The sequence below is a fragment of the Rhinatrema bivittatum genome, chromosome 2, assembly GCF_901001135.1.
Source record: "Rhinatrema bivittatum chromosome 2, aRhiBiv1.1, whole genome shotgun sequence".
Classification (NCBI taxonomy): domain Eukaryota; kingdom Metazoa; phylum Chordata; class Amphibia; order Gymnophiona; family Rhinatrematidae; genus Rhinatrema; species Rhinatrema bivittatum.
Genome location: NC_042616.1, coordinates 56,714,813 through 56,737,469, shown reverse-complemented (window position 1 = coordinate 56,737,469; position 22,657 = coordinate 56,714,813). Strand labels below are relative to the sequence as shown.

At 46.5% G+C, this 22,657-nt stretch overlaps 1 protein-coding gene across 3 annotated transcripts in view; it reads right to left on the bottom strand.

The window, feature by feature from the left end:
* The window catches only part of ELP6 (elongator acetyltransferase complex subunit 6), a 65,468-nt gene that overhangs the window by 21,974 nt on the left and 20,837 nt on the right, over positions 1–22,657 (bottom strand). For all 3 annotated transcript variants that reach the window (XM_029588195.1, XM_029588194.1, XM_029588192.1), the window contains exons 3-5: positions 13,444–13,514; positions 9,665–9,792; positions 3,467–3,659 (exon numbers count right to left, since the gene is read on the bottom strand). In XM_029588195.1, coding sequence (XP_029444055.1) covers positions 3,467–3,659; positions 9,665–9,792; positions 13,444–13,514 — 392 coding nt within the window. The remainder of the gene's footprint in view (positions 1–3,466; positions 3,660–9,664; positions 9,793–13,443; positions 13,515–22,657) is intronic.

Below are 22,657 nucleotides of genomic sequence, written 5' to 3'. Positions count from 1 at the left end.
ATTCTGCACAGAAAATGGCAGAGGAGACCCTGGCGAACCATGAACGGAGCACACCATTCACGGCAAAGATGAAGGCCCCAGCATGCCACGAAAGGAGCACGGACCGTTCGCAGCGAAGATGAAGACCCCGGTGAGAGTGAGTGTGTGTGTTGGAGGGGGAAGGGGAAGAGAGAGGAGGGAGAGGGGATGTGAGAAAAGGAGGAGAAGGCAAGAGAGGGGAGGAGAGGGAAGGGGAGAGAGAGCAGGGGTATCAGCAGGAGGGTGTGAGAGAGCAGGGGAGGTGACAGAAAGAACGGGGGAGGTGGGGGATAAGCAGGGGGATTACTTGAGCATGGGTGCCAGAGAGAGGGAATCTATATGAGGAGATTGTGAAGAAGTGTGTGAGAGTGTGTGAGAGTATGTGTGTGAGAGAGAGAGATTGGGAGAGCTGGTTTGTATGAAAAAGGGATCATGGGTATGAAAAGGGGATTGTGTGTATGTGAGAGTGCTAGCCTGTGTGAAAGGACTGTGCGTGTGTGAGAGAGACATAGGTAGCCAGTGTGAAGGTGTATGCGTGAGAGAAAAAGGGAGCTTGTGTGGATGTGTATGCAAGAGAGGGACCCTGTATGAGGGGATGTGTGTGTGCGAGAGAGAGTGAGGGAACCTGTATGAGGGTGTGTGTATGTATACTAGAGAGAGGGAGCATGTGTGTGAGAGAGGGAGGGACAGAGGGAGCCTGTGTGAGGGGCAATACTCTGGGGGTGGCGACAGAGTGGAAGGGGTTGAGCTTAGAGGTGGAGGGGAGAGTTACTGGCAGGTGGAGGAGTTGGGGGCCTGAGATGGCAAAGAAGCCAGGGGAGTAGGGAGAGCGAGTTTCTAGGGAATTTCTAGGGAAATTCTGCTCAAAATATTTAAAATTCTGCATCTCCAAGTAATAACTTTTTTCTGTATTAATTTAAAATGTAATTACGTAAAGACTGTCATGTAAATTGTGTTATTTTGACCAATATAAAGTCTGCAGAATTTTAAGTTTTTGTCTGCAGAATTCCCCCAGGAGTAGCTGTACCACTTCTGAATAGTGGTAGTGATGTCACAAAGGAAAACTGTGTGCTCTGCTGCTGGGGGGACTTGCCTGGTGTAGCAGGATGACATGGAATTAAGAAGGGGACGGAAAAGGTATTGCCACGGACTGTCTGAAGAAAGCTCCCTCTTCACAATAAAACAGGTTGGGAAGCATCGCGTCTTTTTTTTTTTTTTTTTCAACCTCTATTTATTGGAAAGACACAAGTGTACATTGAAAAACCTTTGCAACCCTCAAACAAATAAGATTTGCCATAGAAGAAAGCTAAAGAGCATCTTAATACTAAACATAAATCGGCAGTGTCATGTTCCAACTTTTCCAAAATATGCATAAAAGTAACGCAACATCAGTTTTAAACACTCAAATAGAAACAAATCAAATCATAATTGCTCCCCCCTTCCCAGTTTAAGAACCAAATCTCACATTCACACTCCATTTCACACCATCCCCACACAAGTTTCTCCTACCAGAACATCTGATTATAGGATTTATAACCAGGATACCATTTATCCTAAATCATCCAACATCTGGCTTTTAACAAACAACATATTATAGAACTCAAAACATATTCCCATACCACCTTATCAAGGGCTAGTGTTCTTACTCCCCAAAATAGCTAAAGCTTTGCGCACATTGGTAGCTCCACATCGGCACATTACAAATCCAGTTTGATCTGCTGAAATCAAATTGGGAATGATTTTACTTAACCAGGCAGCTAAAATAAAAGCTAATATTTTTGCATCTAAATTACGTAGGGAAATTGGATGGAGGAGGAAGGAACCCACAAATCTCTTTCCTTCTTTGGGAGAACTAATAATAAGAACATGCCATACTGGGTCAGACCAAGGGTCCATCAAGCCCAGCATCCTGTTTCCAACAGTGACCAATCCAGGCCACAAGAACCTGGCAAGTACCCAAAAACTAAGTCTATCCCATGTTACTGTTGCTAGTAATAGCAGTGGCTATTTTCTAAGTCAACTTAATTAATAGCAGGTAATGGACTTCTCCTCCAAGAACTTATCCAATCCTTTTTTAAACACAGCTATATTAACTGCTCTAACCACATCCTCTGGCAACAAATTCCAGAGTTTAATTGTGCACTGAGTGAAAAAGAACTTTCTCCGATTAGTTTTAAATGTGCTACTTGTTAACTGGCTGCCTGTGTGATCTCAGGGGAATAAAATCCATGATGTAGCGCAAAATTAGAAACGTGACTTAATGTTTTCAGAAGTGGGAATTTTAAAATTTTATAAAATTCAGTGCCCAGTCCATCCATTCTAGGAGATTTACCCAATTTCAATTTGGTGATAGCTTGCAAGATTTCAGTATCAGAGAGTGGAGCATTTAAGCCATCTAACTGAATCTCCTTGAAATGAGGCAACTGCAGACCTTAAAAAAAAAAAAACAATTATTTTTTTTTGCATTCCCACAATAATACCTTTTTTATCACGTAATGCTGTAACTTTTAAAGGTTTCTAAAATTTCCTCAGTATCATTCGTCACTTTTCCCTGTGTGTTACGTAGCCCTGTTATGCAAGTTTTGGGTCACACTCCCTTTAACAAGACATGCCAACATTTTACCTGCCTTTTTTCCATACTTATAAAATTGAAACTTGGAAAGATGAATGGAATGAAACACTCTCAGATGTAACAATTTATTCAAGGCATTCTTTCTCTCATCCAATCTGTTTTTGTTCCGGCAATACACTATTAGCATGCTGTTTTTTCAATGCAAGCAAAAGTTTGCAGAGCTGAATTATTTCTGTCTCTCTCTGCTTCCGCTTTCTGGCCACATAAGCCATGATACCTCCCCGTATTACAGCTTTCCCCGCTTCCACAGTAGTGCAGGCATCATATCTGGACTCTCATTAAATTCCAAGTATTCCTTCCATTTACCCCTTAAATAATCACTAAAGGCAGTATCTTGAATAAGATCTGAGCTCATTCTCCACCCAGTTCTCTCAAAGATATCTGCCTAGCTTCAATGTAAGAAAAGCAGGTGCATGATCAGAGACCATTTATAGCCCCCAAAGTCGCAGAGACCACCTTAGGGAATAGAATCTCTGAAACCAAAAGATAATCCATTCTGGAATAACTCTGATGGGGATTAGAAAAAAAAAGTATAATCCCCTTTACCCAGATGAAGTCCTCTTCATACATCTAGGATGCCTAATTCTTTCAGCATCAAATTGATCCCCTTAGTGAGACCAGACACTGCTCCTTTGCAAATCACTTCTTTATTAAGAGAGTTTGTTATTAATAGAATGTGACTAATGTAACAAAACACAAAAATTAATTTGGAGGTGGGGTGTGGGGGGAAGTGGGAAATATTTTGCCTGTCAAGAATCATGAAGGATGCACTAAGCCCTGGGAAAGAAGCCAAGATTATTTTTCCTCTGGAAATACCTTCAACTGGGAGCAGATGGTTGCTCTGCAGTAATGCAGAAAATCCAGCAGGTGAATGGCCCTCACACCCAAGCTCAGTAGTATGCTCACGTCATCCACCAGCAACACAGGGCACTTCCATGACTCAGTGCTCGACGGCATTAGAGACTCCCGAACAAAGTCATACAGGACTTTTAGGTCAGAACCAGTGTCACTGAAGAAAAGAAGAGGGAGAGAAACGTCTTTCGGATTTTTTTCTGTGTCTAGATACAATTATAGTTTCCAGGGCATTAAAAACCTCTATGCCCAGAGTTACTGAAAAAGGTTATGCAGTCTAACAGTTCTCACTTGAATAATGGAATAAGGACTCACTTTGTTCAGCTCCTCTCAAGACACATAAAAAGGAATGTGAGCATGCAAGTTTATTAGGAATCAATAGCTTATTTCCCTGTAAACCTGGGGCCAATTACAGGGCACTAGGTTTCTGCTGTGGTGAACATACTATTGCTCTTTTCTCAGACAGTAGTGCTGATCAACCCAATCCAATGTTCTAGCTAAACTCCAAACCCACACTGTATAACCTGCTCTGCTGAAATCCCCTGTCTGTAAAGACTCTAATTAGTCACATTAAAAATAAAACTCGGCCCCTTCTAATTTATGAGTCCTTTATCACAAGAACCTTTCAGCCTGAGTGCAATCAGATTTTTTTAAATTGCACAGTGCTGGGAGAGTGGCCTTTGAAGGCTTTGTGCTTGGATTATTGATGCATTTCACCACCAATGTACCAGAATGTGGGCAAGGTTTTTTATGCATTCTGAACGAATAGAGGGTAGCACGCTAACACAAGTCTGCTAAAATGTCAGACGTTTTATCAGGCAGTTCCTCAAAATACAGAAGCCACTTGTAAAGTAAGTTTGCTTACCGTAAACTGTGCTTTTGGAGATAGTAGGATGAATTAGCTATTACATGTGGGTGACATAATCCAAGAGCACCAATTGGACTTGTCTCTCCTAGCTAATAGAACTTTGAGCTCTACTGAACATGTGTGGGAGTTCTTGCACGGATGTTGCCACACGAGTCTCCTCGGTCAGTATCAGAGTTAACTCTAGCTATGTAGTCGACTCTCCAGGGAGTAGGGTGTATATTCCATGGACAATTTATCCTGCTATCTACAGAAAATATTGTTTACAGTAAGCAAACTTGCTTTTTCCAATCGATAAGCAGGCTGAATTAGCCATTACATGTGAGGTGTTCCGAGTTGAGGGTTGCAGCAGAGCATTTACTGAGTGAGCAACCCAGACACCCACCCTCCTGTAGAGAGAAGACTACTGCAGGAACAGCTATGCATACTGCTGTCCAAATTTGTCACTCTTTGATAGACTGACCAGATAGTAATGGGATGTAAATGTGTGAACTGAAGACTCCAAGAGGCGACACTTGAAGATGAGCACCAGAAGATTCCATAGTTCTCAATCGATGAACTTTAACAAAATCTTTGAACTGTAAGCTTGCTAAGGTGGAGCAGTGTTGAATGCAATCCGCTATCCAATGTACATTTTTTGACTGCTAGGCCAATTCTGTTAGGGTGATATGATACAAATAGCTGCAAAGCTTGGTGGTGTGGTTGAGTTCTTTCCTTTTAGTAGGACAAGGCCGATTTTCAGTCCAAAGTTTTAAGAAGTTGTTCTCCTTATGCGATATGGTCTTGGAAAGAAGGAAGATAAGATGGATTGATTGATATGGAAAGCTGAGACAATATTTGGCAGAAACCTTGGGTTTAATGCAAAGGACCACCCTGATGTGATCAGGACCCTAGAGGATGTGAATGAAGAGAAGAGGCAAGGGGTGGCTTGCGGGAATGACGGCTACTACCTGGAGATTAATATCCTTATTCAATAAACATACACACAGTTAATGCGACTCCAATATTGCTCTATGCTTCAACGGCAAGAGGAAATGTGGAAAAAAGGATTTGCATCCACAAAAAAGCAGGGGAGTAGCTTGCTTGTTACGGCGGTTACTACCCCAAATCAAATAAGCCTGATACTTCACTTTCAATGCACATCCAGCATAGCTCTCTCCTTCAACGGCAGGGAAAATGAAGAAAAGATGATGTATATTCAGCATCAACCAACAAGGAATGAATAACAAAGTCTGGGTAAACAAATAAGCATGGGTGTAGCTTGCTTGTTACGGTGGCTACTACCCCGAATCAATTAAGCATGATACTTGACTTGGAATAAGTATCCAGCGCAGCTCACTGCTTCAGCAACAGAAAGAATTAAGTAAAGAGGATTTTTATTCAGACAACCAACAATGGCTGAATTGCACATGCAGGGTAAATAAATGGGAGTAGCTTGCTTATTACGGCGGTTACTACCCCAAACCAATTAGCTAGATACTTCACTTAGATGCAGCTCCAGCACTGCTGTCTGCATCAATGGTGGGGGTGGAAGGGAATTGGAACCAAAAAATTACCAATAAGGGCCCTGACCTCAGTGGTCAGAGTAACAGATTATGAAAACAAATAGGTGTGAAAGCTTGCTGGGCAGGCTGGATGGGCCATTTGGTCTTCTTCTGCCGTCACTTCTATGTATGTTTCTAGGTTTCTATGTGCAAGAGCTAGATGTATGGTGGATAGTGTACTACAGCTTGGAGCTCACTGACTCTTCTAGCTATGGTAACAGGTATGAGGAACACTAGTTTCCATGTCAGGAACATTAGAGAAGCCATCTCTGGAGGTTCCAAGCTTCTCATTTTATTCACAAGCCTCCTATATGGGACCGTACCAAAAGCTTTGCTAAAATCCAAGTAAATCTCATCGCGCACTCTTCCTCAATCCAATTCTTTAGTCACCCAATCAAAAAAATCAAAATCAGATTTGTCTGACAGGACCTTCCCCTGGTGAATTCATGCTGCCTCGGGTCCAGCAATTCTCCTGACTGTAGATAGTACACTATCCTTTCCTTCAGCAGAGTCTCCCATTCATTTTCCTACTACGAAGGTGAGGCTAGCCAGCCTGTAATTTCCAGCCTCCTCTCCACTCCCACTCTTGTGAAGCAGGACCACTACCACTCCTCTCATATCACTCGGCACCTGTTATAGTTAGTGAGGTTTGGGTGGACCCTTGGACACTGTGGCAGTTGACCACGCCCATGGGTGGAAGTCCCGTGAGGGGCCACAGGTCTGGCTCAGCTCTGAACACATAAACACAGATAGTTCTTTATTTAGACAGTTTGAGAAGCCACCAGAGGTGGCAGTAGTGAGTAGAAGATGTAGCCCGGCTGGGCTAGTATTCCCCAGGGTGCTGGAACAGCGATTCCTCCGGTAGCAGTGCTGTAGTGGAGAGAACTGAGAAAGTGAGTTCACAGAGTCCCAAATATGGAGAAGCCCCAAGATAGGCAGAGCTGGCCCTCGAGGAGCAAGTACCAGATCCCTGGAGGTAGAGAGACTCGTAGGCAAAGTACTCACACAGCGGTTCCACTTAGGAGATGGCACTGGCGCAAAAACAGGGGCAGGCCCTCGAGGAGCGAATACCTGGTTCCAAGGATACAGCTCTGAGGAGTGGATGATAGTAGTACTCATTCGCTACAGACACATTAATGGTGTCTGTAGCGAATTCTTCCAAGTAGAAGAGGAGATAGATGCAGGCAGCGGGTCAGGTAACAAGGGCCCTCAAGGAGCGAGTACCGGTTACCTGACAGCGACCTGAAAGAAGCAAAGAGGCCCCCAAGGAGTGGGTACCCCGTTAGCAGAAAGAGTCCAATAGAAGTTGGAAGGCAGAGTAGCTGGGTACGGAGAGCGAATGCCATCCGTAAGATCACCCTTGCTAACTCAATGGCTAGCAATAAACTGTAGGCTTAAATATCCGGGCAGCGTGATGTCATCACAGGGGGACACCCCTGAGGAACACGCCAATGAGGAAATAAGAATGAGGGCAGCGCGGCACACGTGCCCTAAGGTACCTGAAGAGCATGGCGGAAGGCAGCGCCCAAGCCGGTCCGGGGACGCCGGAGAGGACGGCAGACGGACGCCGTGGCAGCCAGGCGTTCATGAAGAGCAGGAGTCGCCGCAAAAAAGGAAAGGTAGGCAGAGTGAAGCCATCGGGAGGCAATGATCGCAACAGCACAACTCCCTTTTCCAAGGATCTATTGAACAGGTCATGCAGCAGACCCGCCAGCACATCTCTAAAGCTCCCTCAGTATCCTGGGATGAACCTCTTCAGACACCTTGGCTTTGTCCACTTTCAGTTTTCCTAGCTCTTCCCATAGAATCTCTTCTGTAAACGGCGTTTCGTCTGCTCTACCCCTTATCCACAGGCTTGTTAACTAGCGATGGTCCTTCTCCAGGGTCTTCTTTCGTGAACACCGAACTGAAGCATATGTTTAATATTTCCGTCATTTCTTTGTCTCTCTCCACACATTGATCCTTGTCGCCTTTCAATTTCACTATACCACTTTGGACCTTTCTCTGATATATCTGAAAAATGTTTTGTCACCTCTTTGACAATCCTTTCATCCACCTGACATTTTGCTTTTTTGATTACTTTCTTAGCCTCCCTTCAGTTTCACCAGATATTCTTCCCTGTGTTCTTTTTGGGATCCTTTATATTTCTTGAACGCTGTTCTTTTTGTTGTTTGTTTTTTTTTCAGGCTGTCTGGGCAAAACCAACTTTCCAATGGACAGCTTGCTCCACATTCCATCTGCAATATTTTCCAAATTCCTGCAAACTGCCTTTGTTTTAATGGAAAGCATCTAACTTCTAAAAAATTATTTCTCAGGGGCAGTGGTGTGCACAGCCATGCAGAAGTCAGCTCTTCCGTTTCCCTGGTTATGAGGGGATGCTACAGAGGCAGTGTTCTCGGGCCCCAGGGGAAGAGACTCATGTTGTTCACTTACGGTTGACACCTAGTGGCTAGAGTCAGGGCCTACAACTGCATGGTTCCCAGCGGGACTGTCACTGCAATAATTAGACTAGGTATGTTGTTGGAGAGGGAGGAGTGATATAAAAATGGGGAGAGGGGAGGGAAGAAGGGGATTCCCAGATAGTAGCAAATAAGAAATCATGTTGCCAGATCCCAGCCCTGATTCCAAATGAGTCAGAAGTACAGAGGAACAAGAGGAAACTGCCAGGCCATTAAAAAAAAAGGGACACACGCATACACACCAGTTCTCATAGAAAAGTCCCTCATCTTTGTACACTGCTCTTTCCAAGATCCTATTACAGCTTTACAATGTCCTTTCTAGAGAGTCCTCAGACCCTGATGTGGCCTCAATGAGTACCTGCACACAACCAAGATCACACACCTCAACTATAAAAGCCATCAGCAGCAAGCAGAGAATCTAATTGTTTTTCATCATGTTGACCAGTTTTTCCCACTCAATTCCTTACTAAGTGTGCCATTTTGGTGGCGTTTCCACCTGTTTGCTACAAGAGGTATGTGAATCCATAATGAGAAATCTATATGCAGAAAATTACTATTTTCTTTATAGTCCGTTCTCTTGGGAGACCAGGGCAAATGCACAAACACATACTAAGAACACCCTGCACTGTGTCGTCACATTTCATCTTCAAGATGTGGATGTCAATGAAATAACCACATGCTTTGCACTAAATCCCTATTCATTACGATGTTGTCATCCTCAGCATTGCTAACCAATGTGGCTGCTGTCACCCAACTACAATTATTCATACTTGAGTCCAAACATGTCACATAAAACTAGAATCTTAGCATTAAGACCTCACCTGGCAGCTTAGAAGGAAGTGTTACACTGCCATGTAGATAACCTGGGTTTAATTCCTGGGCCAGACGTTTGTTCCCCAGCCTATCTGGAAGCAACATTTACAGATCCTGGTGGGAGGGAATCTCAGCCACTGCCCAATGGTGACATCTAGTGGCCAGGCTTACAGCCCATGTCAGATGGAGTCCAAAGGAAGCTATGACTTGTAGCCCCTGGCCAAGAGCAATCCTTGGGCTGAGTTGGGAGGGGGGGTATAAAAATAAAATAAGGAGAGAAAACAAGGTAGTTGCAAATGAAGGTTCATGGTAACCTGGGAGGAGGAATAGCCTAGTGGTTAGAGCAGTGGACTATGAACCAGGAGACCAAGGTTCAAGTCCCGCTGTTGCTCCTTGTGACCTTGGGCAAGTCACTTTACCCTACACATTAGATTGTAAGCCCTCTTGAGATGAATGTCAGTATATAAGCCCAAAAAGGTACCTTATAAACTGAAGCGGATTTGTCTGTTCTGATTTCTGCCTTTCACCAAGCAGCATATCAACTGAGGATTTCAGTCCTTCCAAAAATATCAGCTGCCCCTGTTCTTTTGCAGCAGTCAAATTCACTCCCTGGAGGAAAAAAAAAAAAAAAGTACAACAAATGTTTTCTTCCAAAATCTTTACATATTCAGAAAACTTATGCACCTGATCCTCAAAATGAAGGACCAAACACTTCAGCAGTTGATCCTACAGACTGCCCACCACCATGCTAGCAAGCAGGTGATATAAGCTCCAGTCTCGGCTCCTGCTCCTCACACTGGCTGTGAGTGCTGCTGCAGCCATGGAATAAGGGCTGAGGCAAGTAGTGCCTCAGACTACATCTGGCTGGTCCAAGAACAGCAAAGAGAAAGTTTGATTGTAATGTGCTGAATTTTATGTACTAGAAAAAGTGGGGTATTAAATAAGAGTTGAAGAGGAGCCTAGTGGTTAGAGCAGTGGGCTATGAACCAGGGAAACCAAGGTTCAAATCCCACTGCTGCTCCTTGTGACCTTGGGCAAGTCACTTTACCTTCCATTGCAGTGTCCAAAAGGTCATCCTATTGTAATTAGGTTGTTTTAATATGACCGTAGGAAGTGTAGGAAGACCGTGCAGAACTACATGTCCAGGAGACTCCAAGACATTGCTTCGGTATTTTCAGACCTTAGTCTCAACAAGTTTCTGTACCAATAACAGGCCTTCACTAAAGAGAAAAGCCTGCATTCACACAACCAGATCCCCTCTACCCTGTGCCCAAAAGCAGGTGAGCCAAGGGGATGCACTTAGAAACATAGAAATGACGGCAGAAGAAGACCAATCGGTCCATCCAGTCTGCCCAGCAAGCTTCACACTTCTTTTTTCTCATACTTATCTGTTTCTCTTGGCTCTTAGTAACCTTAGGTTCTATTTCACTTTCACCCCCACCATTAATGTAGAGAGCAGTGATGGAGCTGCTTCCAAGTGAAATATTAAGTTTGATTAGTTGGGTAAGCAGCAGCATAGCTCTCTGCCGTTGAAGCAGAGAGCAATGCTGGATATGCGTGAAGTATTAGTTTTTCTTCTCCCCTGCTGTTGAAGCAGGGAGCTATGCTGGATATGCCTTGAAAGTCACATTAACTATCATCAAATATTGAAAAGCCTAATAATTGGTAAATTGAATAAGCCTAATAATTGGTAATACCTATAGCCCATGAACCCATCCCTGTTTTTTGTTTTTTTTGTTTTTTTAATTTGGAGATGGCAGCCCTCCATCCTTCCGCTCCGTGAAGGTGGAACACCAACCACTGGCCACTGGCATCCCGCTCCGTGAATGCCTCTGTGGCTACTGCCGCTCCGTGCAGTGTTTTGCTGCCTGCTCTTTATACGCGTCCTCTAGACCTGATGGATCCACAGTGTTTATCCCACGCCCCTTTGAAGTGCTTCACAGTTTTGGACTTCACCACTTCCTCTGGAAGGGCATTCCAGGCATCCACCACTCTCTCCGTGAAGAAATACTTCCTGATATTGGTTCTTAGTCTTCCTCCCTGGAGCCTCAGCTCGGGACCTCTGGTTCTGCTGATTTTTTTCTGAAGGAAAAGGTTTGTCGTTGTCTTTGGATCGTTAAAGTTTTTCAAGTATCTGAAAGTCTGAATCATATCACCCCTGCTCCTCCTTTCCTCCAGGGTGTACATATTTAGATTCTTCAATCTCTCCTCGTATGTCATCTGATGAAGACCCTCCACCTTTCTGGTCGCCCTTCTCTGTACTGCTTCAATCTTGTCTCTGTCTTTTTGAAGATACGGTCTCCAGAACTGAACACAGTACTCCAGGTGAGGCCTCACCAAGGACCTGTACAAGGGAATAATCACTCCCTTTTCTTACTCGACATGCCTCTCTCTATCAGAAACCTGCACAAATGAATGAAAGTCCATTCACTCTGTGCCGCCAACTTAACAAATACAAAGTTTTCAAAAAGGTGGAGTATAATTTGGCCCCTTCTGAGGGGGGAGGAATTTCAGCAGGTACCAGACTGTACAGCCTGTGCTGGAATTTAGCCAACAATGGGATAAACTCCTAGGGACCAAGTCATCACAGGTTTTCACAATTACAGAATGGGGGGGGGGGGGGGGGAAAGCCTTTGTGAACCAGGCTCCTACTCTTGCAAAATATACCTTGGGATTTTTAATAACCACAGAACAGGCAAGGCATTAATTTCAAGTCTCATCTGGAAGACTGTGCATGGCAGCATACAACACTAACTCAGAGAAAAGTGTCTCCAGCAGAGTGCTCTCATGTTCCTTGGAGGTCTCTCATTCAAGTATTAGCCATGCTTAACCGCACCTAGTTTCTGTGATATCGGCTGCACCAATCGTCAATACCACCCAGAAGCTCACAAAATGCAAGTGGTATTCTTGAGATGCGACGTGTATGTCAGGACCCACTGGTTACAGCTGGCAGGATCCTTGTATTGCACACAGGAATGTAAGCTTCTACACTCAGTCCCTATGGCAGCCCCACACTCTCATAAGAGAACAAGCTGAGGCTGCCAAAGACACAATCAGGCTGATGCAATCTCATGTGCTGAGCCTAGCGCACAGCTTAACAAGTGCTTGGACGCACATTTTTAAGTCTTGAGGAGCCCCTAAAATTAGCAGAAAAGTAGTAAATACTGCTTTTCTTTAGTTCTTCCATCTTAATTTCGTGGCAATATTAAGTCGGAGGAACCGATAAAAGGAGTAAGGTTAAAAAAAAAAAAAAAAAATTAAAAATGTCTTGCCGGCAGTCAGGTTGGGAAAATGGACGCTCAATCAACGAGAATCCATTTTCCTAATCCATGGCTGTGCAGAGCTTAGGAAAACAGTCGCTCGTAAAATTGAGCCTCCGTTTTCCTAACCCGTGCACAGACACTTCTCCTGCGTGCCTGATGCCGGGGAGGCGCTGGGGATGCTCAGTTTCCCCTAGCAGGAAGGAGCAGTGGAACAGCAGGAAGGAGCAGTGGAACAGAATGGGTGAAAGAAACGAGCTGGGGGGAGGCGGAAGGAAGAGGACTGGGGCAAATGGGAATGCAGGGCAGCAAGATTTTGTTTATGTGCATTTCTTGAAGGTTGGCCGCACTTTCCATCTCCTTATCAGAATTTTTCATTACAGCAACTCTGTCCTTGCCCCTCTTTCCACCCAGATTATTTTTCTGACACACTGCTCTGTAAACAGCAGCCAAAGTCTTCCGAGGCTCTCAACCTTGAAAGCTGAGATGAATACTTCACTTAGCCTTTAAGAGATCTTAAATTTCTGTACAAGGGAATTTGGATTTTAAAGACTTTATCTAAAGCTTGACATTTCAAGTCAGGGCCAGTTGCATCAGCAGATTTTCTTTGATCGCTTCTCAGACTTTTGGCTGAGATCCAAACACAGGGTCTGAGATATGAGCTGCGGAGAGTTACTTTTTGGCCCTTTGACTGAAACTGAGAACCCGTGAAACATAGAAGGCAGGGGATTTAATGCCCCGGTTCCCACTGCACTGCGGACGTAATGTTATAACCATTGCCAAAGCAGAATTAAACCTTCTACTTGAAAAGATAAATAAAAAGCAGTTTTTCCTCTGACAAATAGCTATAGAAGTGGCGCCCTTGGCTGTATACTGAGAGCTCATATCACAAACACACTGCTCACTGGCTGCCAGAGTCCTGCTGCCTAAAAAAGAAGACAAGGGAAAGGAAGAAGCAGTTTAGTGTTCAATTGCAAAGACTCAGATGCAAAGATCTTACCAGCTTTTTTGCTATGATGTTGTAGTGACTGAAGGACTGGACAAGGGCCACAAAACATACTTTACAACCAGCTGAAAGAGAGAAAAGAAAACCCTCATAAGTATTTCTTTGTTAATAGCAGGCAAACTGCTCCCCTTGCCTTACCCACCTCCAACCCGTAGCAAATAAAAGACAAAAGCTACAAACTGAACTCAGCACCCTTTGAGACGAGAGAAACTCCCTGCTCCAAGACTATTTGTAACAAGACTCCACATATTATCATATAGTGATGGTAGATAGTTTTTGCTTACAGTGTTTTTCATTTCTGCAATGCTAGCGATCAGGTTGCAGATTTTAATTCAGTTTCTCAAGGAGGAAACACAAGCAATCAAGCAGAGGGAAACTAAGATACTGGGCAGGAGATGTTTATTATGCTGCTGCATACCCACTGGGCAGGATCCTTCCTTTCTTTATACACTGAAGACCTGCAGTTATTTATTTCAGTTCTTACTTAGGGCACCTCACAAAAAACGTATTATAGAAAAACAGTACAGAGTTACATAAGTGAAATTGGGGCCTTTATTTGGATACAGTACACAGTGTCATTAGTAAACTCTAGAATCTTTTACAATATTGTATGTTATCTACAAAAGAAGGATCACTTCCTGTATACGATGAGATCCTGGTAGTCTGTTTGTCAGAGGCATGGCATCAGCATCTCCCAAGAATATTTATACTGAACAATAAAAAATTATGCTTTCACCAAAAATCTAAGTGTTCTTGTATCCCTGGATATATAAGCATCATAAAAAATGGCATGGCGCTTAACAAGGGCCACCTCCTGAACTCTCAGGGAATTAAAAGCTAACCCTTTCTTTAACCCTGCCTGTAGAAAATTCAGAATATCAGAAATTGAAGCCCTGGACGGCTGCACTTCATGTTCTAGACACCAGGATTCAAACACTCCCCAAACTCTAACGTACGCCATAGAGGTAGAAGTTTTACAGGAATTCAAGAGCGTGGCAATAACCGCATCAGAGTAACCCTTACTCCTCAATCTCTGCCTTTCAAAAGCCATGCCGCTAGACAAAAGTGATCTACCTCTCCGAAACAAACAGGTCCCTGATGCAGGAGAGTCAGAGATGGTCGAAATCTCAGCGGACCGTCTACCGTCAGATTGAGAAGATCCGCAAACCACGGATACCTGGGCTACTCCGGAGCCACAAGGATCACCTTACCTGGACAAACTTCGATGCAGCGCAGAACTTTGCCGACCAACAGCCACGGTGGAAAAATGTACAACAGAACTTTCTGGGGCCAGGGAAGGACCAGAGCATCCACTTCTTCTGCTCCTGGCTCCCGGCGCTGACTGAAGAATCGAGGAGCCTTGGCATTGCGGTATGTCGCCATGAGAGCCATGGAAGGCCTGTTCCAGCATTTGCACAGAAGACGAAAAGCCTCAAAGAGTTCCCACTCTCCCGGGTCTAATTGGTGGCAGCTGAGAAAAATCGGCTTGCACATATGTGAGAAGCCGCAATCTTGTAGAGGGTGTTGCTCCGCCCAGTTGATTAACAGCTGAGCTTCCGACGCCACTGGACAACTCCTGGTACTGCCCTGATGATTGATGTAAGCCACTGCCATCACATTGTCAGAGAGTACTCTCACTGATTGTCCCTCCACTAAAGGAAGGAGGGCTTGTAGCGCCAACCGAACCACCCTGATTTCCAACAGATTGATCAACCTAGAGGATTCTGCTCCATTGGCCTTGCACCGGCGTTCCTCAACAAACTGCTCCCCACCCGGAGAGACTGGTATCGGTAGTCACCACTATCCAGGAGGGAATTTCCAAATCCACACCCCGACGCAAATTGTCCGGACAAAGCCACCAAAGAAGACTGGAACGCGCAGAATCTTGTCAGCGGTAAACGAAGATGAAACTGTTAGGAGAGTGGATTCCATCGGGAAAGCAAAGCTGACTGAAGAGGACGCATATGCACAAAGGCCCAAGGTACCAGTTCTAGAGTGGAAGCCATTGAGCCCAGGACCTGCAAATAATCCCAGGCCCTGGGACAAAGCATGGACCGTAAGAACTCCACCTGAGTGAGAAGCTTGGCCAGTCTGTCCTCGGTTACAAAAACCTTCCCCAAGATAGTGTCGAATCGAGCCCCTAGAAACTCCAAGGACTGGGAGAGAACCAGGTGACTCTTATCGGGATTGACCACCCAACCTAACGAGCTCAATATCTGTAGTACCCTCTGAATCGCCTCTTTGCAAAGGTCCAAATCGACCAGGTAGGGATGCACCAGGATACCCTCCTTCTGGAGGGCCACTGCCACAACCACCATCACCTTGGTGAACACCCTGGGTTCACCAAGGTGATGGTGGTTGTGGCAGTGTCTTCCAACTTTTGCGCACTGCAGACAGTGCGCAAAACTGAAAATGATGTCTGAGAATTGTGAATCGCAGATACTTCTGATGATCCAGGCGGATGAGTATGCGTAAATAAGCCTCTGTCAGGTCCAGAGATGCCAGGAATTCTCCTTTGTGTATGGACGCTATCACCGAGCGAAGAGTTTCCATGCGAAATTGAGGCACCTTTAGAGCTCGATTGACCTTCTTTAAGTTGAGGATGGGACAGAAAGTGCCCTCCTTTTTGGGCACTACGAAGTAGATGGAGTAACGTCCGCGCCAGAGTTCTCCTGCGGGAACGGGAACTATGGCGCCCAGGTCCTGAAAGCGCTGTAAAGTGTCCAGCACCGCACGATGCTTTTGGTGGTAAGAGCATGGGGAAACCATGTATCGATGGTGTATTGGCTGAGCAAAATCTAAAGCGTGGCCATGCTCTATTATATTTAGGACCCATTGATCTGATGTCAAATTGGTCCACTCCTCTAGAAAAAGGGATAGCCTTCCCCCTATTCTTGGAATGTAGGAGTGAACCAGCCTTGCTTCACTGAGTGAACTTGATACCACCATGAGACTGAGGGGCTCCCCCCTCTCTGGCGGGGCATTGGCCATGAAAGGACTGATTCCAGGAATGTTGACGGCTGGGACCTGGACGAGACGAGGAGCGTGAAGAACGAAAACGGTGATTCCCCCAGAATCTCGACCTCTGAGGAAAAAAGTGTGCAATGAAGACCACACCGCGGCTCTACAGATCTCTTGGGGAGACACCAGCTGACACTCAGCCCAGGATGGCGCCTGAGCTAGAGTCGAATATGCTCTAAAACCCACTGGAACCGCTCTTCCTATTGATACATAAGCTGCAGAGATAGTCTCTTTCAACCAACGAGGCAAAGAAGCCTTAGACGCCTTTTCGCCCTTTTTTGCTCCCCTGAACAGGACGAACAAATGATCAGAACGGCGAAAAGCGTTAGTGACTTTCAAGTAATGTAATACCACCCGTCTCACATCCAAAAGGTGACATTCTCGTCCCATCGAGGGACCCCGAGCCCAATCTGGAAACCCAGGCAATTCCACTGATTGGTTTACATGAAAAACCGACACCACCTTAGGAAGAAACGAAGGTACTGTACGCAAGGACACCATATCAGACAATATCCAGAGAAACGGATCATGGCACAAAAGCGCCTGCAATTCCGAAATCCTTCTAGCCGAACAGATAGCTACCAAAAAGACCATCTTCAGAGTCAGGATCTTCAAAGATATCTGATTCAGAGGCTCGAACGGCTCCTCGCAAAGGACCCATAGCACGAGATTAAGATTCCATTCTGGACAAATGCGATGCAGAGGTGGTCAGAGATGTGTGCCTTCTTGTAGAAAACGCGCCACATCCGGATGGAATGCCAAGGCCTTCCCCTGGACTCTCCCTCTGAGACAACCCAAAGTGGAAACCTGGACCCAAAGGGAACTATGGGCTAATCCTTTGGATAAACCCACCTGCAAAAAAGACAAAATATGGGACACAGACACCTGAAGAGGGTCCAATCCCTGTTGTCCACACCAGGTCTCAAACACCTTCCATACCCTAGAATAGGCTAAAGAGGTAGCAGGGCGTCTCGCTTGGAGCAGCGTGGTAATTACTGGTTCCAAATACCCCCTCACGTGCAATCGCTTCCTCTCCAAAGCCAGGCCGCGAGACAAAAGCGATCCTCCCGATCAGAAAAATTAGGAACCTGACGCAGGAGATACGGTAAATGGGTCAGTCGTAGCGGTCCGTCCACTGCCAGCCGCACCAGATTCGCGAACCATGGACGGCAAGGCCATTGCAGAGCCACCAGAATCACTGGCCCCGCGTGGCCCTCTATACGCCTGAGTACCTTTGCTATCAGCAACCATGGAGGAAAGACATACAGGAGGACTCCGGTCAGCCACGGACATACGAGAGCATCGAGCCCCACCGCTCCAGACTCCCTCCGGCGGCTGAAGAACCTTTGCGTCTTGTTGTTAAGACTCATTGCCATGGTTCCCCACCATTCGCAGAGAAGCTCCCAGGCCCTCTGAGAGAATTCCCACTCCCCTGGATCCAACTGCTGCCGGCTGAGGTAATCCGCCTGGAAGTTGTCGACTCCTGCGACATGGGAGGCGGCGATTCCTTTGAGATGGAGCTCTGCCCACTCAAACAGCAGCTGAGCCTCCTGCACTACTGTGGGACTCTTGGTTTCCCCCTGGCGGTTGATGTAAGCCACCGTGGTCGAATTGTCCGAGAAAACTCGCACCATCCCATTGCGGACAAGGGTAGAAACTGCTCCAGAGCTCAGCATACTGCTCTCGTCTCTAGGTGATTGATGGACCATGTCTGTTCAGACGTCGACCAAAGGCTCTGAGCAGACTTGCCCAGACAAACTCTCCCCCAGCCCCAAAGACTTGCATCCGTGGTGACCACCACCCACTACGGGATCTCGAGAGGCATCCCCTTCTCCAGACTGTTCCACGTCATCCACCAGGCCAGACTGGCCCTGGCCGACTCCATCAGAGCCAGGGGCAGGAAATATTGTTGCGACAGAGGATTCCAATGGGACAACAAGGCTCTCTGCTGAGGCCTCAAATAGGCACACGCCCAGGGCACCAGTTCCAATGTGGACACCATCGAGCCCAGGACCTGTAAGTAATCCCAGACCTTCGGCACCTGTAGACAAAGCAGACATGCTATCTGCCCCTGATTTTTGTTCACCCTGTCGTCTGTAAGAAACACTCTGCTCCGCTGGGTATAGAAATGGGCTCCCATGTATTCGAGGGAACGGGAGGGGACCAGACGGCTCTTCTGCACATTGATAACCCAGCCCAGAGATTCCAGGAGCGACCGAATTTGGTCCATGGACCGCACACATTCCTCTAGTGACTTCACCTGTATCAGCCAATCGTCCAACTACGGGTGCACCAGCAATCCCACCTGTCGCAGCGCTACCGCCACTACCACCATCACCTTTGTAAAGGTCTGCGGGGCGGTGGCCAGCCCAAAATGCAGTGCTTGAAACTGATAGTGCTGTCCCAGAATCATGAATCTGAGAAACTTTTGGTGCTCCTGATGGATGGGGTTATGCAGTTAAGCCTTGGTGAGATCCAGAGACGCCAAAAACTCTCCTCTCCGTACCACCGCAATTATGGTGCACAACGTCTCAATCTGAAAATGTGGTACCTTCAAACTCTGGTTGACTTTCTTCAAGTCTAGGATAGGTCGGAATGTGCCTTCCTTCTTGGGCACCATGAAATAGATGGAATATTGTCTTTTCCCTGTTCGGACACTGGCACTGGTATAACCGCCTCCAGACTTAACAACCGTTGAAGCATTTCCTGGACCACTGCCCGCTTGCTTCGGGAAAGACAATGCGACTCCAGAAAGACCGACCACAGTGGGCAAGAAAATTGTAAGACGTAGCCATTTCTCACCATGCTCAACACGCACCGGTCGGAAGTGATCTTGGTCCACTCCCCGTAGAACCGGGCCAGCCTGCCCCCGATTACCAGAGATGAGGAGTGGACCTGCCTCGTCTGACGAAACCGTCTGGACTCCCGAAAGCGAGGCCGAGAAGAAAGATTTCCGGCCACTTTCGATCCTCTGGCAGCCTATTGCCCTTTGTCTCTCCCAGCGACTTCATCAGACATAAGAACATAAGAAATTGCCATGCTGGGTCAGACCAAGGGTCCATCAAGCCCAGCATCCTGTTTCCAACAGAGGCCAAAACCAGGCCACAAGAACCTGGCAATTACCCAAACACTAAGAAGATCCCATGCTACTGATGCAATTAATAGCAGTGGCTATTCCCTAAGTAAAATTGATTAATAGCCATTAATGGACTTCTCCTCCAAGAACTTATCCAAACCTTTTTTGAACCCAGCTACACTAACTGCACTAACCACATCCTCTGGTAACAAATTCCAGAGTTTATTGTGCGTTGAGTGAAAAAGAATTTTCTCCGATTAGTCTTAAATGTGCTACTTTCTAACTTCATGGAATGCCCCCTAGTCCTTCTATTATTCGAAAGTGAAAATAACCGAGTCACATCTACTCGTTCAAGACCTCTCATGATTTTAAAGACCTCTATCATATCCCCCCTCAGCCGTCTCTTCTCCAAGCTGAACAGCCCTAATCTCTTCAGCCTTTCCTCATAGGGTAGCTGTTCCATCCCCTTTATCATTTTGGTTGCCCTTCTCTGTACCTTCTCCATCGCAACTATATCTTTTTTGAGATGCGGCGACCAGAATTGTACACAGTATTCAAGGTGTGGTCTCACCAAGGAGCGATATAGAGGCATTATGACATTTTCCGTTCTATTAACCATTCCCTTCCTAATAATTCCTAACATTCTATTTGCTTTTTTGACTGCCGCAGCACACTGAGCTGACGATTTTAAAGTATTATCCACTATGATGCCTAGATCTTTTTCCTGGGTGGTAGCTCCTAATATGGTTCCAGCCCTGGAGGAATTTCCTTTGGCAAGGCACATGCCATGCCAAGTTAAGCGCGGGAGTAGTGAAAAATTTTGTGTGCATAAAAAGTGCCCCCAAATACCGAGCACACAACATGTGCACAGAGCCGACACATTGTGCACACCGACGACCTGTAGAAGGCAGCAGAACATGCACAAAGCATGTGAAAACGGCCACCACGGCCTACCACATGGCATGCAAGAAAAAAGCCTAAGTGCAGGGCCTAGCCCACCAGGGTCTGCTCAACCCGCCAGGCTGCCCAGTTCCCCAACCACAACACAGCGGGAAGAAACAACAGCACGGCACAGCACGCCGAGAACAGAGCCCGGAGGAAGTCAAGTCCTGAAACCCCTCTGTCTCTGATTCAGGTAAAACTCTCTCCTTTTTTTTTTTTTTTTTTTAAACCTTACCTAAGCTCAGCACTTACTGGCTGAGTACAGAGACAGTCTCCGGCTGCAGGGGGAAGAGGGCACCTTCCGTCACTACCGTGCTCAGCCTCCTGCACCTGCTGCTTTTCAGCTGAACTAGCAGCTAAGTCCATGCGGGGAAACCCAGTTACCTGACCAAGGCACACATCTGAGGGAACACGGAAATTACCTCAGGAATTCTCAACTTGGGGAGAAACCTTTAGGTATCACCACAGGAGAGCGGGATTTCTATTCCTGAATTTAGAATTTCAAATTTCTCCTTTCAAAAAGCTCAAAGCAATCTCCATAGGGACATGCACGTCCACCATTTGCTGGAGATGACGAATACTGTCAAGCTGGGGTCACTGCAGGGATATACCGTATTTTTCGCTCCATAAGACGCACTTTTTTTCCCCCAAAGGTGGGGGGAAAATGTATGTGCGTCTTATGGAGCGAATATAAAAAAAAAACCAAACAAAAATCTAACAAACACCCCCCCCCCCCCCCCGACTCCCCCAAGACCTGCCGACTTAATTTCCTACAACCCCCCCCCCCCAAGACCTGACAAATTAATTTCCTGCAACCCCCCACCCTCCTGACCCCCCCAAGACCTGCCAAATGTCCCTGGTGGTCCAGCGGGGGTCCGGGAATGATCTCCTGGGCGTGGGCCGTCGGCTGCCAGTAAATAAAATGGCGCCGACGGCCCTATGCCCTCACTATGTCACTGAGACCGACCGCTGCTATTGGTCGGTCTCAGTGACATAGTGAGGGCATAGGGCCGTCGGCGCCATTTTGTTTACTGGCAGCTGACGGCCCTATGCCCTCACTATGTCACTGAGACCGATCGCTGCTATTGGTCGGTCTCAGTGACATAGTGAGGGCATAGGGCCGTCGGCTGCCAGTAAACAAAATGGCGCCGACGGCCCTATGCCCTCACTATGTCACTGAGACCGACCAATAGCAGCGGTCGGTCTCAGTGACATAGTGAGGGCATAGGGCCGTCGGCGCCATTTTGTTTACTGGCAGCCGACGGCTCACGCCCAGGAGATCGTTCCCGGACCGCTCCTGGACCCCCGCTGGACCACCAGGGACGTTTGGCAGGTCTTGGGGGGGTCAGGAGGGTGGGGGGTTGCAGGAAATTAATTCGGCAGGTCTTGGGGGGGTCAGGAGGGTGGGGGGTTGCAGGAAATTAATTCGGCAGGTCTTGGGGGGGTCAGGGGGGTGGAGGTTGTTAATTTAAAGGGTTGGGATGGGGGGGGGGGGGGTGGTTTTGGGGGTTCCCACAGAAAGAAAAATTTTCTGATCTGGGGAGTGGACCGAAATGGCCCTCCCCAGACCCGAAAACAAAATGGGGAGAAAAAAAAAAACAATGCACTCCCCTAATTTGCTCCATAAGACGCCCAGACGCAGAGCCGGTTTAGCACAATTTTTTTTTTTTTAAATTTTCCCCCTCTGAATCCTAGGTGCGTCTTATGGTCAGGTGCGTCTTATGGAGCGAAAAATACGGTATATACTGTGACATCAGCTTGCTCCATCTCCATCTGCTGGCAGGAGAGCATAAACCCACTGGTCTTCAGTCCATCTGTCTACACGCTAGGAAAGCAGGAGTTTTTCTTTTTCCAGTGAACCCTTCAGCATGGCATACCCTTTATACTAGCCCAGTACTGGTACAAAATTTGCTGCATTGCAATGGGCGCATTGGCCACACAGGAAAGATTTTGCATCAAGGGGATTAGCCTCATCTACGTGTACTTTACATGTGATAAGTGCTATTAGCTACGCGCTCAATTGGACATGCATTTTGGACACGCTAATCCCTGTATTGCATTGGGGGTTATGGATGCATGTCCAAAATGCACATCCAGTTGCATATTAAGCCGTGCACTGGCCACAGCGCACGATATTGCATCAACCTGTAAGAGAGAAAACATGACAAA